This window comes from Sorex araneus, chromosome 1, assembly GCF_027595985.1.
Source record: "Sorex araneus isolate mSorAra2 chromosome 1, mSorAra2.pri, whole genome shotgun sequence".
Classification (NCBI taxonomy): domain Eukaryota; kingdom Metazoa; phylum Chordata; class Mammalia; order Eulipotyphla; family Soricidae; genus Sorex; species Sorex araneus.
Window position 1 is genome coordinate 366724287 of NC_073302.1, and position 16266 is coordinate 366740552.

Consider the following 16266-nt stretch of genomic DNA (forward strand, 5'->3'; position numbering starts at 1 on the left):
CGAACCCGGGTCGGCTGCGTGCAAGGCAAACACCCTACCTGCTGTGCTATCTCTCCAGCCCCAGCTGAAATAGATCTTAAGGCCAGCCTTCGTTGCCACCAGGGTTGGCTTTATTCTCCCCCATTCTTGACAGAACTTGCACTTCTTTTTTCCCCTGAGATGGGAATGGGTTCCTGTGTCTTGTGTTCTTTAGACTTTCAGCTGACCAATCAGTTTTTCACCTTTGCAACCCAAGTGACAGCAGACCTGGTTTATCTCAGAGGCACAAGTGGTGCATATCTGAATGGATCTGAATGCTTGTGCAGAAGCTGAGGTCTGGCTGAGAACACGGGCAGAGGGGATGTTGCTGGACCCTCAGCTTCTGCACAGGATTCGCTCCTGCCAGTCAGAGCAGTGGCGGCAGGTGCTGGAATCTTCCCTGGAGCTGCCAGTGCTAAGGTGAAATTTCATACAACTGTCTCTAGGTTTTAAGATTTGTTCATTTTATGATGTGAGGCTCTCTCTTTCTTTCTGTCTCTCTCTCGCTCTCTCTCTCTCCACTGCCCCTGGTTTTTGGGCCAAACCCCTGGTGATTGCTTAGCGGTTATGCCTAGCTATACACTCAGTGGTCGGGGACCATATGAGTTGCTAGAGATGGAACGTGGGTGGACTTCGTGCAACACCCCCTATACTACCCTTCGCTGTACTATCTCTAGCCCAGTGTGACTTCGGTTTCATAAGAAATAAGGGAGAGATACAAGGGGGAAAAAAAATGAAGGGTGAGATAATTGGATGCTGTAAGCCTTGAGCACCACCAGGTGTGGTCCAAGCTCTCCCCACACCCAGCCCCACCCAAATAAATGAAGTAACTGGAGAGCAAGGACTTGGCCCCCAGCCCTGCCCTTGGTTGCTTCCGACTGAAACTGAGCAGGATGGCCGATAAAGGAGCCCTTTCCCAGGGCCTCTGGACAAGGCTCTGAGTGTGGCAGTTTCGGAGTTCATGGGACTCTATTGTTTTCCTTTAATGTAGCTTTGTTTTTGCCTCTCCTTTCTTCACTCTTGACACTCTGCCCCTCCTACCTCCCCTTCCCCAGGATCTCAGCCTTTGACCCATTAACGTTTCTCACCATTAAATAATGCACTGTAGCTCTTAGCACTGTCGTCCTATTGTTCATCGATTCGCTCAGGCGGGGACCAGTAATGTTTCCATTGTGAGCCTTTACTCACAACAGAGTAATGAACAATAAGTAATTTATTGTTCAATAATGAACAATAAGTAATTTAATTTTCAATGTGGTAGCACTGTCGTCCTGTTACTCATCAATTTGCTCGAGCAGGCACCAGTAATGTCTCCATTGTGAGACTTGTTACTGTTTTTGGCATATCGAATTCGCCAACACACAGGGAGCTTGCCAGGCTTTGCCGTGTGGGTGGGATACCCTCGGTAGCTTGCCAGACTCTCTAAGAGGGTCAGAGGAAACGAACCTGGGTCGACTGCGTGCAAGGCAAATGCCCTACCCACTGTGCTTTCGCTCCAGTAATTTAATTTTCAACTATATAGCAGTTTTTTCTTTTCTTTTTACCAACCCAGTTCAAAAACCTGTTATACATATTTGGCAGTACAGTCTGCCCATCCAAGTGTGGCACATCCAAGTGTGAGCCACTGGGGGTCAGCACCAGGGTCAACGGTCAGGACCACTTTTGGTGCACAAACAGCCACCCTAGCTGCCATGAGACCCCCACGGCGGGGGTCCGTCATCATGCTCACAGCAACCCCTCTTCATCATCTGATGTTTCTTTTTATTTCCTCACATATAGCAACAGCCAACACGGCTGTTGAACGGTTACTATAAGAAAGACTCTTTGGTTCGGGGACCATACCCAGCAGTGCTCAGCACTAACTCCTGAGTCTGAGCTCAAGGGCCTTTCCTTGTGGAGCTCAGGGGGCACCTTACGGGGTACGGGAGATCGCCCTAGGTTGGCAGCATACAAGGCGAGTACTTGCCCACTGTACCATCTCTCCAGCCCTACGATTATTATCTTGGAATGCTGCCTGGTGTTTTGTTTGTATTGGGGCCTCACCTGACAGTGCTCAGGGCTTATTCCTGGCTCTGCACTCAGGGATCACTGCTGCAGGGCTCAGGGATGCTGTGGCATTCTGACGATGGAACTTGGGTGAGCCACATGCAAAGCAAACACTTTACCTGCTGTACTATCTCTCATACCTCTGGATCATACAATAATTTTATGCTTGACTTGACGAGAATCTGCCTAACTAAAGTGCATGAAAGAAATGACCTCCCAACCTTTCCAGCATTTGTTATATTCTGTTTATTTTGAGTTGCTGATTTCTTTGTAGCTATCCTAGGGGGAATGAAGTGGTATCTCACTGTGACTTGGGATGGGTTTTCAAGTTGTGATTATTAATGTGTATATATGAGTCTGGACCCAAAATTAATAAATCTTTCTTTTTCCTTCTTTTTTTCTTTCCCTCCCTCCCTCCCTCCCTCCCTCCCTCCCTCCCTCCCTCCCTCCTTCCTTCCTTCCTTCCTTCCTTCCTTCCTTCCTTCCTTCCTTCCTTCCTTCCTTCCTTCCTTCCTTCCTTCCTTCCTTCCTTTGTTGTTGTTTCATTTTGGGGGCCACACCTGGCTATTCTTAGGATTTAATCTTGATTCTGCACTTAGGGTTCACTCCTGGTGTTGCTCAGGGAATGGGATGGGGTGCTTGGGATCAAACCTGTGTGGGCTGTGTGCCAGGCAAGCACCCTACTTACTGTATTACCACTCTGGCCTCTGGACTCAAATTTTCTTAGTGATGTTCATGTGCCTGTCAGACTGCAGAGCTATAGGCAAACCCCCATCATTTCCAGTCAGAGAGAGGAGAAAGTGTCTTTTCCTTCATTACTTATCACTGCGGCCCTGTCATTTGTATTGTGAATAAATTATTTATTACATTTTAATTGTTGCACTGTAGCACTGTAGCACTGTCATCCCGTTGTTCATCGATTTGTTCGAGCGGCCACCAGTAACGTCTCCATTATGAGACTTCTTGTTACTGTTTATGGCATATCAAATACGCCACGGGTAACTTGCCAGGCTCTGTCATGTGGGCAGGATACACTCGGTAGTTTCAAAGTTTTTCTTGAGTTTCAGGCATACAACGTTTCCAACATCAATCTCTTCACCGGTGTCCACTACGCTCCATCAGTGCCCCCAGTCTCCCTCCTACCCCCACAGCCTGCTTCTAAGGGCAGGCATTTTTGCCTCCTTTCAGGCAGATTGTTAGAGAAGATGTCTCTGGCTTTCCTGCTAATTCTTCGTTTGTTGGTATTTAGGAATTTCCTCCAGCTCATCTAAAATGCTTTGAACGTGGATTCAATATAAGCCGAGCTCCAGCCCGTGTGGACCGTCCATATTCTGCGCTACTCCCTTCTGATGGCCTTTGACTGTGTGGAGGCCCAGTGACCACCAGCTCACGATGAGTGATGAGAAGAGCCTCGGGGTGTCCCAAAAGTTGGTCTCGCCTTCCCGGAGCACCAGCAGCTGCTCCTCGAAGCAGGGAAGTCGGCAGGTAAAGTTGTGCAAATTTCCACCCCCCCAGAATTTTGCACATTTGAAATGCATGGATCTGTGGGAGACCCTCGCGCTCGGCTTCAGAGCGTTTGCCCACCATCAGTGCAGCGTTCTGTGAGAAGAGTAAATTTCAGATGCTAGGTAATGCTGCTTGGGCACCTTACCCAAGTTGGGAAGGGTGGATTGAGCTCTCTGCATTATTTTATTCGATTCTTGCCACTCTGCTCCAACACAGATGTTAATGCCCCCGTTTTCACTGTGAGGAAGGTGAGTCAGACCCAGGGAGCTGCTTGCCCAAGGACACACAGTAGTAAGAGCAGAGTAAGAAGTCAAGAAATCAGTGCTCCGCCCGACTGCAAACCCACACCTTTCCTTGACGCCTGCTAACCGAAACAGAACAATCACGTTTCCAGTAATTATAACCCACTGCCCCCCCTCCGCCCGTCTTTTCCTTCCTTTCACCGAACGTCGATGACAGCCTTCCCTCTTAGAAATCTTACCTGCCTCTTTCCCCTAGACCATAAGGGCATAGTGAACAGAGGAACGGTCCAAGGACTGAAGCAGGAAGAAACCCAAAAAACAGGACCATCAACTCTGAAATAACTGTCAACTAATTATATGTTGCTTCATGGTTTCTTTGCTAATAAATCTGTTGGCAGAATTTGCTAGGTTTTAGATCGGTGGCAGCAAGACACAATAATTATACTTCTTCCACTTTCAGTTAAGTGGGGAGAGAGAGAGAGAGAGAGAGAGAGAGAGAGAGAGCTGTCACAGAGCCCAGGGTTTTGCAACCTGTCCAGCCTCGGAGCCCTCGAAGGCCCTGCTGGCTGTGTGGGCATTGCCCTGCCCCAGGGGTCGCCTGTGCCTGACTATTGCCCAGACTCCTTTGTTCCAAATTTGGAAGCAACAATTAAGCAACCTCCCGCCTCAGACATGTTCCCGCATTTCTGACACATCATACCGGTCTCTCCACTTAAACACAGCAGGGGCAGGAAGCTGGCCACCTCTCAGTCCTGCTTCCTGTTGCCCAGATCTGTTCTTTTTTGACAAATGATTTTTTTTTGCCACAGTCTGTTAATCGCGTTGTCGCAGTTTCCCTTTGCCAGCAAAGAGAGACGACACCGGTTGAGGGTCCTTCTGCAGCAGTTTATTGGAGATCTCCACACTTACACAAATGGGGGAGGAAGGCCCCGACCCTCAGAGCGATACCCTTTTTATAGAGAAGACCCCTCACTTCTGACGTGTTGCTCGCCAGTTGGCTGCCTTCCAATCACCCCATGGGGGGCGATGCCGGGGGCCCGCGCTCTGGAGGTTATTTATTACCTAGGGCAGCCGGAGTCGGCGCCATCTTTGCTCCACGTGCTCTGGCTCCCTACAACTCCCCCTTATCTCTTTACTAAGGAGCCGGTCTCTGCGAGAAAGGGGGCGACGGACACCACTGCCTGTAAAAATATCAGGGACTGAGGTGGCCTCAACGGGTCCCTCTTCAGGATCCCATGAGGCTCCTCCTGTCCCGCCGTCCGCTTTTCCAGGCAGGGCAAAATTTCGACGGCGGCCCTATGCAAGCGGCTCGTCGCCCTGGGTCAGGGAGGAGAGAGACCCAGTGCAGTACCATCTAGTCTGACACCCTTCCCTGAGACCATTGCCGGTGCACCCAGACTCGTGCAATGGATTCACAGATCCCGAGTGTGCAGGGGCTACACTCAGCATAAAAAAAGCACTGAGCAGCTTGATTTAAAGCAGCGATGCCTCCGGCGGGGGGACAGACCACCTAGGCTGAGCAACCATTGGGACTAAACGATCTAAAAAGACTAGGCATCATCACCTACGCCAGCTTACACTCTGCCAAGATTCAGTCAAAAACAAGGCACGGTCTTATACGCAATCAAAAAACAAGGCACGGTATTATACGCAATCAAAAACAAGGCACAGTATTATGCAGGATAGGCTATTGTACAAAATTCATGCAAACTCTTCTTCTGGATAGGCTTGTACCAGTCGGTGATAGTACACTTCCACCTTGCGTGAGGTCACGGCATTCACCTGATCTTTAATAAACTGAGTTAGGCGTTGGAATGCCCAAGGACCAAAAGAGATTCCGGGTCTTTTGTTTTCTTGAATCTGCACATCTTAAGAGCCTCCTTCCCAGAGACTCTGTTAAATCTCAATTTTCATTGCCAAGGGCCTTTTCCTATCTACCTGTCTACATCATATTCCCCCCTAGAGATTTCACCACCTTAAATCTTTAAGGGGAAAATGGTCGGTGATCCATCTTCTGAAGCTGCTTCATGCTGACAGATGGGCGCAGACTCTGCCTATGTAAGGGGTGAAACCTCATGCTACCTTAGTTTTAGTGGGCCCCAGGCAATGAACTGGTTGGGATCCTGAAGTTATCTGAAAGAAAAGATCAGATCAATTAGACTGAGGGATGGCACTTTGAAATGATTAGACCCTGGAGATGTGGAAGGTCCTTTCTGACCTAGTAAGGACAAAATAGTTTGCTGTCTTAGAAAACATAAGAGTTAAAGCAACAGAAATCAAAGCAACGTAATGCCATACCCATTTCTATTATAAATACAATGAAAAAGGAATAACTGCTTCACCCATGGTTGATAGAAAATGACTTCTCATGTCCAGATTTTTCTAGTGGCATAGAAACACCAAGCTACTTCTCAGACTGGAAAAGCTATCCATCCACTAAAGCTATCAATTGGAAGCAGTAGATGTTCGTATCTTGAATATATGAGCGTTTGATCATTTGCATGTCAATCTGCCAATCCTTTCCTCGGCAAGTTCCTTGAAGTTACAAGTGTTAGGAAAGGAGGCCCACAATTCATTAATGAAACAGAAAGCACAGTTCTGAGTTCCTTCCCATGAAAGATGGCTTTCACTTGTGTTGGAAGCTTAGTGTAACCCTTTATCAATTTCCTTTTGAAAACCTTGTTCCAATGCCTATTGTTCCTCTTTTGCAGAGTATCTTAGATGAGTATTCTCTGGATGGGGTATTAATCCCATGATGGAACGAGAATTAAGAGCTGTTAAAATTCTAGTTCTCTCCAAATGACTGTGTTCATAGAACTAAAAGTGAATACTTAGAACCAGTTTAAATGTCCACACTTGGCACTGTAGCCAATTGACAGGTTGGGGGAAAGCATTAATTCTGCACTTTGAGCTGAGGTTCCCCCCACTAAAGCTCTGGCTTCCAATACCCTGGTCAGACTAGTGACAGCATGTTCAACATTGGGTCCCAAAGACTAGGCTGCTTACTTTACAGTCAGCAAAACACATTATACCTGAATTACCCAAAAGGGATACCTTTTAGATCCAGATTAGAATACATTTACTAGATTACTCTGTAGAATTTGAATCTGATTCTTTAAAAAGCAAGTTACAGAAACATGGTTTTCTCTCCACCTTCATTTTAAAATTTGCCTGATGGCTTAACAAATCTGACTTGTTCTTTTGCATAAATACAGCAAGATTGGAGAACTCTCCATTTGGGGTACCCCATTATTTACTGAGAAGTCCTGGGGGTTGGCTAAAGACAGGAGGCATACCAATAACGGCATTAATCTTATGTGGCACGTCAGAGTTACCCAGGCCTGGCCATAAATGTCCCACGATGAACTGGATGGCTTCAGGTCTTCAGGTTGAACTGGAGGTGACCTTGAGCCTCATTTGCCATAGAGGCATCCTGGCAGAAAGGAGTCCCTCCCCTCCCTTCTTCAGGGCTGGGAGAGATCCTAGTTTCCAGGGTTTTTCTTGATGCTGAGAGTAGGCCAGGCCATGTCAGTCACATAGATTTCCGGATTCCTCATTCTCCATAGCAGTGATGATTTCCATTCTTTCCTTGAGCCGGCCTGCCTCTAGGGTCTCCCTGAGGTTTGTAGGGTACTTGAAACAGTACCTGTTAAATACATGCTCCTGTCATTTAAACCAATCCCTTGCTGTTTCCCTGGAAGAGGGTTTTGGGGCCCCATAACTGATTTTCCTGTCTGCATGAGGGGTGGACCCTATTACAGAGAGGAAAGACTTTTATCTGGATTTATGCAAACCAACATAGTGCCATGAAGCATCAAAACATACTGAAGGTACAAAAGAAGAGAAAAGCAAACATTTCACTTTACTCACAGTGAGATGCAACACACCCATTTGTTGTGGGTCCTAGTCAAAGAAGCTAAAATCTGTAGAGGAAAAGTGTACAATTTACATCATGTTTAACCCATTCAATTCCATGTTGAAAACCTTGACTTCCCATTAATAAGAGCACTGTACTGGGAGTCCAGTGTACAATTAAACATGTCTAATTCATTTAATCCCATTAAAAAAAAAACACTTGATTTTCCACAACTTTTGAAGAATTCAATAATCTAAGAGCACTGTAACAGGAGTTCCAGACAATCCATCCAATATCTTTTCCATAGATCCTACCAAAAACATACTAGAACAATTCTGCATGTGATTTAAAGAGTTTCTTAAAACAGTGATCAGTTTCTTTCCTTTTTCCAACTGATGATATCTGCATCCATTATCTTTCTGACTTAAGACATACATCTATATTCTTTATAGTCCCACAAGTCTAAACTCTTATTTTTACTGAACTTAGTACAACATGATCTTCCAAGTTTGGGCACAAATTACCAATCATTTCATTTAACATGACAAAACTACTTTCAGTGTTATTTCAAAAGCATTAGGTCAGTTCTATAGATATTCAACAAATTTAAAGATGCTCACAACTAAAGTTCTTACAACATATTCATTGGGCAAAGGTTCACTCCACATAGAAATTAACCAGGAGACATCTTAGAATTCTGATTTCTAGGAAAACACAAATATAAAGATTAAAACACTCATAGATTACCGTAAAACATTAAGGATCTCACACTTGCATACAAAGTTCTCTCGGTTCAGGATAAGGTTGGTACCGTAAAACCCAGACTAAACCCTCAGGCCAATTCGGCCTGTTCTTTCTTCCTCAGATTTCCTTGTGACTTCCAGCTGAGGTCTGTTTGAGGTGGTTTGGGGTCTTTATCAGGAAAATGAAGTTTACTCCAGATGAAGCCAAGCCATAGCAGGACCCAGAGTACATAGTAGGTGTTATCTGTTAAAATATAAGCATAGACTTTTCCTCCTACAAGGGGTTTCACACTATTTCTTTTTTTTGTGTGTTTGTCAGATTTTAATGCGAACATAAGAATCAATTGTTTTCCCAGACCCTTTCTCATTCACAAAGTTGCAAGAACCAGATACCTGGAAGAGTTAAGAAACCCGATTAGCAAGTCTTATTTGCTGGGCAAACCTGTAATTAGAATTCATTGTTGAGGGAGGGTCTGCATATCCAGTCCGACTGAGGCAGAGCCTGCTGAGCTGGAAAAGCAGGGGGATGGGTAGACCCAGGGAAAATCTTAAAAAAAAATCTCTCAAACTGACATCTAAGATTAACCCTTCATTACCCTGAGCTAAGTAGCTTTAAAAAGTTTTGTTACCGGAAATCTCAGAGATCTAATAAAACACAGGTACGATAAGTTTTTCAACCAATATTGCAACTCTAGAAAATAATATTTTAAACCTAAGCATTACTCTTTGAGCCTGTTTTCATATATCAGTTATTTCGTGGTCGCCACATTCTGATTAGAAATCTTTCTTTAAACCTGATCTAACAAGTTCCAAAGATACCTAAATCTTTTAAATTGCTGGACTACATATCACTCTGACTCCCTTGATTTTGTTTGCTCAGTTCTAAGAATTAATGACTTCAAACTAGCTCTAACACTCGAGTGTTCCACAGACAGACAGACAGACAGACGGACAGTCAGACAGACAGACAGACAATGAACTGACTAAAAAACACCACTACACATGCACACATTTGCAGTTGATCGATCGATCTGACCCTTCAAAAACGGCAGGGAGAAAAACTGATAGACAGAGAAAGGAAAGAGCAGTCCCCAGGGCAAATTGAGCCCTGTCGGCCGATTGGGAACATTGCTCCCCGTTTCTCTGTCTGACCAGCCAGTTTCCTGCTTGTTAAAAACGGGTCAAGAAAGCGCTTTTGTTGATATAAGCCGGCAAAACAATCCATGACAAAGTTGTTGAAACCTAAGTTGTCAGATGTTACAATTTTAAGATCAAGACTACTTCTGAGGTGGATAGACCACCTTAGTGACACTCTTTTTCATTCCTGATATTATTAAACACTCAACCACATGATCTTGCATTTTCCTGACTTCTCTGCTGATAATAATAAGCATAACTAAAAGAAATATAATGAAACAAATATACACACACACTAAAGGCACTCGCGCAAATCACACTCTTGCACTCATTCGGACCGGTCCTCTTTCATTTCGGTGCGCACCCAACGCAGTACATTCACACAGAAATTCTTAAACCTGCCCTACGGGAGTCCACATTACCTTTGGTCTTGTCCCCCTGACAATGGGGTTGCTACAATGTACATCCGGCTCTTTCTAATAAGAAGCTAGCAATCTAGAGGCAAAAGGGGGGGGGGGTCATCCTATCCCGGGCCAGTCTTTCAAGTAGGGAAATGGTATAATTGGCATTTGCCCCATATTTTCTGACCGCTTCTGCCAACTCTTTAATCTGATTGAATTCTACCTGAGCATGAACTCTTCCATTCCCATCTCCCTCAAAGACAGGAAAGGCTAGTCTCATCTGCCTATGTAGGTCAGCAGAAAGTAACGATGTTTGGGATGCATGGGCTCCTTCCGTTCCCCGTGCGTACGGCGGGGGCGGGGGAGCCGAGGGTACGGGGCGCGGTAAGTGCGCTCTGCTGCTTCGGTTTCGATTACAGAGGTCAGGGGGGCGATAGCGTGCCGCTTCGTAGCGGTGTGCCGCTTTGTAGCGTGCCGCTTCCTGGTCTAGAATTTGCTCTTCTTCAGAGCTCGAAAGGGAGTCTTCTGAAGAGCTCTCTTTGGGTTTCAGGCTGGCTGCAGCCATATCCCCCCAGGGATAGATTTTCCTCGGCCCACCCGGCCTAGAGCAAGTTGTGTAAACTGTGGGGGGAGGTGTGGCCTCCTCCTCTCCCGCCTCATTCTCGCCCCCTCCGGGCGGTCCTTTTTCCTTGGTTGCGAGTGGGTGAGAACTCTCCCCTCCCCCTTCCCTCGCCCTTGCCTCCATCGGGCAATCTTTTTTTTTTTTTTTTTTTTTTTTTTTTTTTTTTAATCCCGGGTACCCTTTCATGCGCGCTTAATCTTTCCGACCGCTCGGTTTCTGACAGACTTTTAGTCTGCCTCTCCGAGTCACCCCTCGGTTTCTGACAGACTTGTAGTCTGCCTCTCCGAGTCACCCCTCGGTTTCTGACAGACTTATAGTCTGCCTCTCCGAGTCACCCCTCGGTTTCTGACAGACTTGTAGTCTGCCTCTCCGAGTCACCCCTCGGTTTCTGACAGACTTATAGTCTGCCTCTCCGAGGCATCCCGTGCTGCAGTTCTGAACCCTCCCTTCTGAACGAAGGGGCCTTCCCCAAGGTGCGAATGAAACTTACCCGGCGTCCCGGGTTTCGGCACCAGTTGTTAATCGCGTTGTCGCAGTTTCCCTTTGCCAGCAAAGAGAGACGACACCGGTTGAGGGTCCTTCTGCAGCAGTTTATTGGAGATCTCCACACTTACACAAATGGGGGAGGAAGGCCCCGACCCTCAGAGCGATACCCTTTTTATAGAGAAGACCCCTCACTTCTGACGTGTTGCTCGCCAGTTGGCTGCCTTCCAATCACCCCATGGGGGGCGATGCCGGGGGCCCGCGCTCTGGAGGTTATTTATTACCTAGGGCAGCCGGAGTCGGCGCCATCTTTGCTCCACGTGCTCTGGCTCCCTACAACAGTCCTGACATTTTGAGATTGCAGGTCATCTCAAGGGGATAGGTCATGAAGGTGCACGACCCTCTCCTCCTCTTTCAGGGATTAGGATAAAAAACATCTTTCATATTGTTATGATTTAAAATAAGTAATAAAGTTATTTATTTTATTAAATTAAAATCCTCTGGGATTTAAAAATATATATCGGGCCTGAGCTATAGTGCATCGGGTAGGGTATTTGCCTTGCACTCGGCCGACCTGGATTCAGTCCCTGGCATCCCATGTGGTCTCCCCAACACCGCCAGGAGTAATTCCTGAGCACAGTGCCAGGAGTAACTCCTGAGCATCACTGGGTGTGACCCAAAAAGCAAAAATAAATAAAATTTAAAAATGTATATGACTAGGGGAAAATGACTGTGTCAAGGGTTGGGCACATGTTTTGTTTGTAGGAGCCCCGGGCTCCATCCCCAACACTGCATCGTCCCCTGAGCCCTCAACAAAAACAAAATACAGTAAGACTAAAATAAGTTCCAGTCTAATGCATTTGGCTCCCTGGGAGTTCCAGTTTATGAGGGCCGCTACGCGTACACACTGTCACCTCCCATGGGGATATTTCCCTGCTTAGGCCAAAATTCTGGCTGGGATTAGAGTGGAATGTGCTTGCCCTACACTCCTTTTCACCTAGTGTTCCTATTGCTGTGTCCACAGATTCATTCCAGTAGCATGTGTGGATCTGAGCTGCGTGAGTGCATTCTCAGACTGATTACACAGGACCTTTTTTGTGCTGTGCAATACTATTGACTTGGTTTCCACAGGCATGTTTTGTGGCTACATTGTAGGGAGATTGCGGTGAATGCTTGATGCCTCAACATTTTTTCCTGCTTCAGCTAGTGACTCCATCATATAAGGGTCGCCTTTTATATTTAGGGCCATCGTCTACTTTTTTGTGAACTTATTAGAGGCTGGAGAGATAGTACAGCAGGGAGGGTATTTGCCTTGCATGCAGCCAACCCAGATTTCATCTCCAACATCCCATATCATCCCCCGAGCACTGCGAGGAGTAATTCCTGAGTGCCGAGACAAGAGTAACCCCTGAACATCATTGAGTGTGACCTCCCCCCAAAACAAAACAAAACAAAACAAAACACACACACACACACACACACACACACACACACACACACATAAAGAACTTACTGTTGCTTTAAAACTGTGTTAGAGAGGATGGAGAGTTGAATGCATTTTCTCCCCCAATTTTAGCCAGAATTGACGTTTTACAAAACTAGTGTTAAAGTTTCAGGACATGTTTTCTTATTCTGCCTGCTTTCCCCACCATCAAAGAGAGATTTTTGGGTTTCAGATTGATGTGGCTTATCTCTCTTTTTGTTTTGGTGCTGGAGGTGGTGGTGTGAGGGGAGCTCTCAAGCAGCGCTCAGGGGGCCCTTCCTGGCAATACTTGTCCACCAGGCCTGAGATTCAGCACGAGGATCCGAGTGTACGGTGCTGCTCTGCCCTGCAGTGCCAGGCATTACCCGGCCCCCCATGGGGCTCTGGGGCTGCACCAGGGGGCCATGTGGTACTCGAGTGTGAAGTCTGTCCCAGTGCACGCAGGGCTGTGCCCCTGACCTCCTTGCCCCTGGCAGAGCTTTTCTGTCTGTGTGGTTCACCTTGGGAGTCCGTGCCTTTTCTGCCATCACAGACAGTCCCAAGATTGTGTCTTATGGCCATAGAGGAGCTGGGACCTGGGCTACTGTGGGTTCTGGTTTAGGGAAGGCAGCTCCAGCCAGGAGTCTTGGGTGCTCAATACAATGATGATGCCATGGTGCTCAGCAATCACTCTGGCAGCGCTAGAGGATAAGATGTGGTGCCAGGGATTGAACTTGGGTCAGCTGTGTACAAGCAGTGCCTTAACTCTTGCTCTGGCCATTTCATTTTAAGTGTTTTTTTCTTTTCTTTTCTTTTCTTTTCTTTTCTTTTCTTTTCTTTTCTTTTCTTTTCTTTTCTTTTCTTTTCTTTTCTTTTCTTTTCTTTTCTTTTTCTTTCTGGGTCACACTCAGTGATGTGAGGGGCTACTCCTGGCTCTGTGCTCAGGAATTACTCCTGGCAGTGCTGGGGAGACCACATGGGATGCTGGGGATTGAACTAGGGTCGGCCACGTGCAAGGCAAATGCTCTACCTGCTGTACCCGCTCTGGCCCCCGCTTTAATTTTGTAATCCATGACCAAGTTTTTCATTGTATTTACTTTTACAGTGAAGGACTTTTGTCCCACAACAGTGAAAAAGTATCCAGGACACACCCTGGTTGTGCAGTGCATGGCCCATGGCCCCATGGCGAGGCTGTGTGGGCCTCCTGCAGCCTCTCTGGGCAAGTGCATGATTAAAGGCCCCATCACTGTGACATGGGCTGGAGTGATAGCACAGCGGGTAGGACATTCACCTTGCACGTGGTCGACCCAGTTCGATTCGTCCGTCCCTCTGGGAGAGCCCAGCAAGAGAGTATCTCACCCATATGGCAGAGCCTGGCAAGCTACCCATGGTGTATTCGATATGCCAAAAACAGTAACAAGTCTCACAATGGAGACATTACTGGTGCCCACTGGAGCAAATCGATGCGCAACATCGATATATTGATACAGTGATCACTGTGACATGGTTTTCCCCCATGTGCTCTGATTTCTAATAATGGGCCTTGTTCAGGCCTCAGCATTTTGGGGTGACAGTTTCCGTCCCATTTGCTCACAGAAGCAGAACCCCTAGGTTCCTCTGTTTACCATAGGTTTGCATTTCTGTATGTGTCTGTACCATGGAGATATGTAATCTTGCTTTTATTGCGCAGACCAGACCCTCTCCACGCCCCCCCCCCAACAAAAAACAGACATATGACAGCTTTCCCAAACTCTATAGCTTCAGGGGCTGGAGAGATAGCACAGTGGGTGGGGCGTTTGCCTTGCACGCGGCCGACCCGGGTTCAAATCCCAGCATCCCATATGGTCCCCTGAGCACGGCCAGGGGTAATTCCTGAGTGCAGAGCCAGGAGTAGCCCCTGTGCATCGCCAGGTGTGACCCAAAAAAGAAAAAAAAAACCCCAAACTCTATAGCTTCATAACATTGTGTGTTTTACATGGGGCATAAGTAGTGGTAGGGAATGACCGTGAATCAACAAGCGTGGCAGAAAGACGTGGTTTCCTTTAGTAATTTTCACTTAAACACCCATCCAACATTGTGTGTGACTTGGAGAGTCTTTTGTGCTCCAGCCCCGCTGGCTCTCTTCCAATATTGAATGCTGAATTTGCCTTTGTCCCCTGTTCCTTGAACTGAACTTGAACTTGCCCTTCCTAGCCCTCACCCGACTCATGTGTAATCTCCGAGATCTGTGTGTTTGTGTGTATTTGCTCCCCTAGCTGTGGATCTATGCTAAAGGTGTTTCTTCCTTGAAGGAAAAAATAATTATGACCTGTGTAATAAGTGTGGTCTATTTTCACTTTTATATCTGACCTAAAACAGAGTTACAATGAAGGGCTGGAACACCCAGGAAGGAGGCTCTGTCCTCTTTTAACTGACGTTCTGGGGCTTTGGGGATCTTAAAACTGACCTGCCTCACCATGCCAGCTTGGAAGCAGTGTAGACCTTTATCAAGATTGTTTTGGGAAGAAGCTATGAGTAGCGATTAGAACCTGAATTCTCCAACTTTGCCTCTGGCCATTTCTTATTTCTGTGAACTTAAATTCTCAGCTCTTAGGAGTAAATACTGGGATGTTAATATATTATTTTCTCACAGGATTATTGTGAGGATTAAATGGAAAGTACTTGGGGCCAGGGAGGTGACTCAGAGAACTGGATCTCATGATTTGCAGTGGGAACCCTGGGTTAGATTCCCGGAACCCTGGATTAGAGTCTCTGACACCATGAGGTCTGCCAAGCACTGCCAGGAGTGACCCTTGAATGCCTAATAGTTTGGTCTCAAAACAAAAATAAAAAACCGAAAACTTAGGGCATCAAATCTGAGGCTAGATTTATAGTAGGCACTTAGTAAATATTAGCATTCATTTTTATTATCATGGTTTACATTAACTTGTGCTTCGGCCTTATTTGTTAAGAACTAAGTATTCCCAGTGAATAGTTCTTTGTATCCCCATTAGCTTTCTTTTTTTTTCTTTTTCTTTTTTTCTCTTTTATTTCCGTGTCTGTGTGTGTGTGTGTGTGTGTGTGTGTGTGTGTGTGTGTGTGTGTGTGTGTGTGTTTGTGTTTTGGGTCACACCTGGTATTGCTCAGGGGTTGCTTCTGTCTCTGCACTAGGAATTACTCCTGGTGGTGCTCTGGGGATTATATAGGATTCTGGGGATCAAACCCAGGTCAGCCTCATGCAAAGAAAACACCCCCCTTCCTGTCCTATCACTCCAGCCCCTCCCCATTAACTTTTGCAGGCAACCTGTCTGCCCTCCCCAGCACTTTGTTCATGTTGGGTAAAGTCTAGCAAAGTACACAATGCCTACTTGAATACATACTTTGAAATGTTTAAAAATCCCCTACTCTTTACACATTACAAAATTTTCTTAGGGAAGAATGGAAAATGAAACAGAATGCATCATAGTTGGAGGAACTCTGATATCTCCACCACTGGGCATGAGGCATAATCTGTTCCCCAAAATGTGAAACAAGTAGGCAGGCTCTTACCGTATCCTAGTCCACTGGTTCTTGGACTTGGATGAGTGAGTTGTTACCCTTTCCCCCACCCCAACCTCCTCATCTGTACCTGTGTAGGTGTGAATTTGGTCATCATTGTGTGGAGCATTGTGTTGAGAATTCTGCTCCAGGTATGAATGAGTTAAGTGAACGAGGACAAGTGCCTTATTTTTAGGTCTGGCGTGTGGGCACTAGAGCATGAGAGGCAGCTTG

General features: G+C 46.3%; 1 protein-coding gene across 1 annotated transcript in view; it reads left to right on the forward strand.

Moving 5' to 3' along the window:
• The window catches only part of OSBPL3 (oxysterol binding protein like 3), a 206793-nt gene that overhangs the window by 92775 nt on the left and 97752 nt on the right, over positions 1 to 16266 (forward strand). Inside the window, exon 3 of the mRNA XM_055143981.1 lies at positions 3314 to 3549. Within this exon, the coding sequence (XP_054999956.1) occupies positions 3457 to 3549 (93 nt within the window). The 5' untranslated portion in view covers positions 3314 to 3456. The remainder of the gene's footprint in view (positions 1 to 3313; positions 3550 to 16266) is intronic.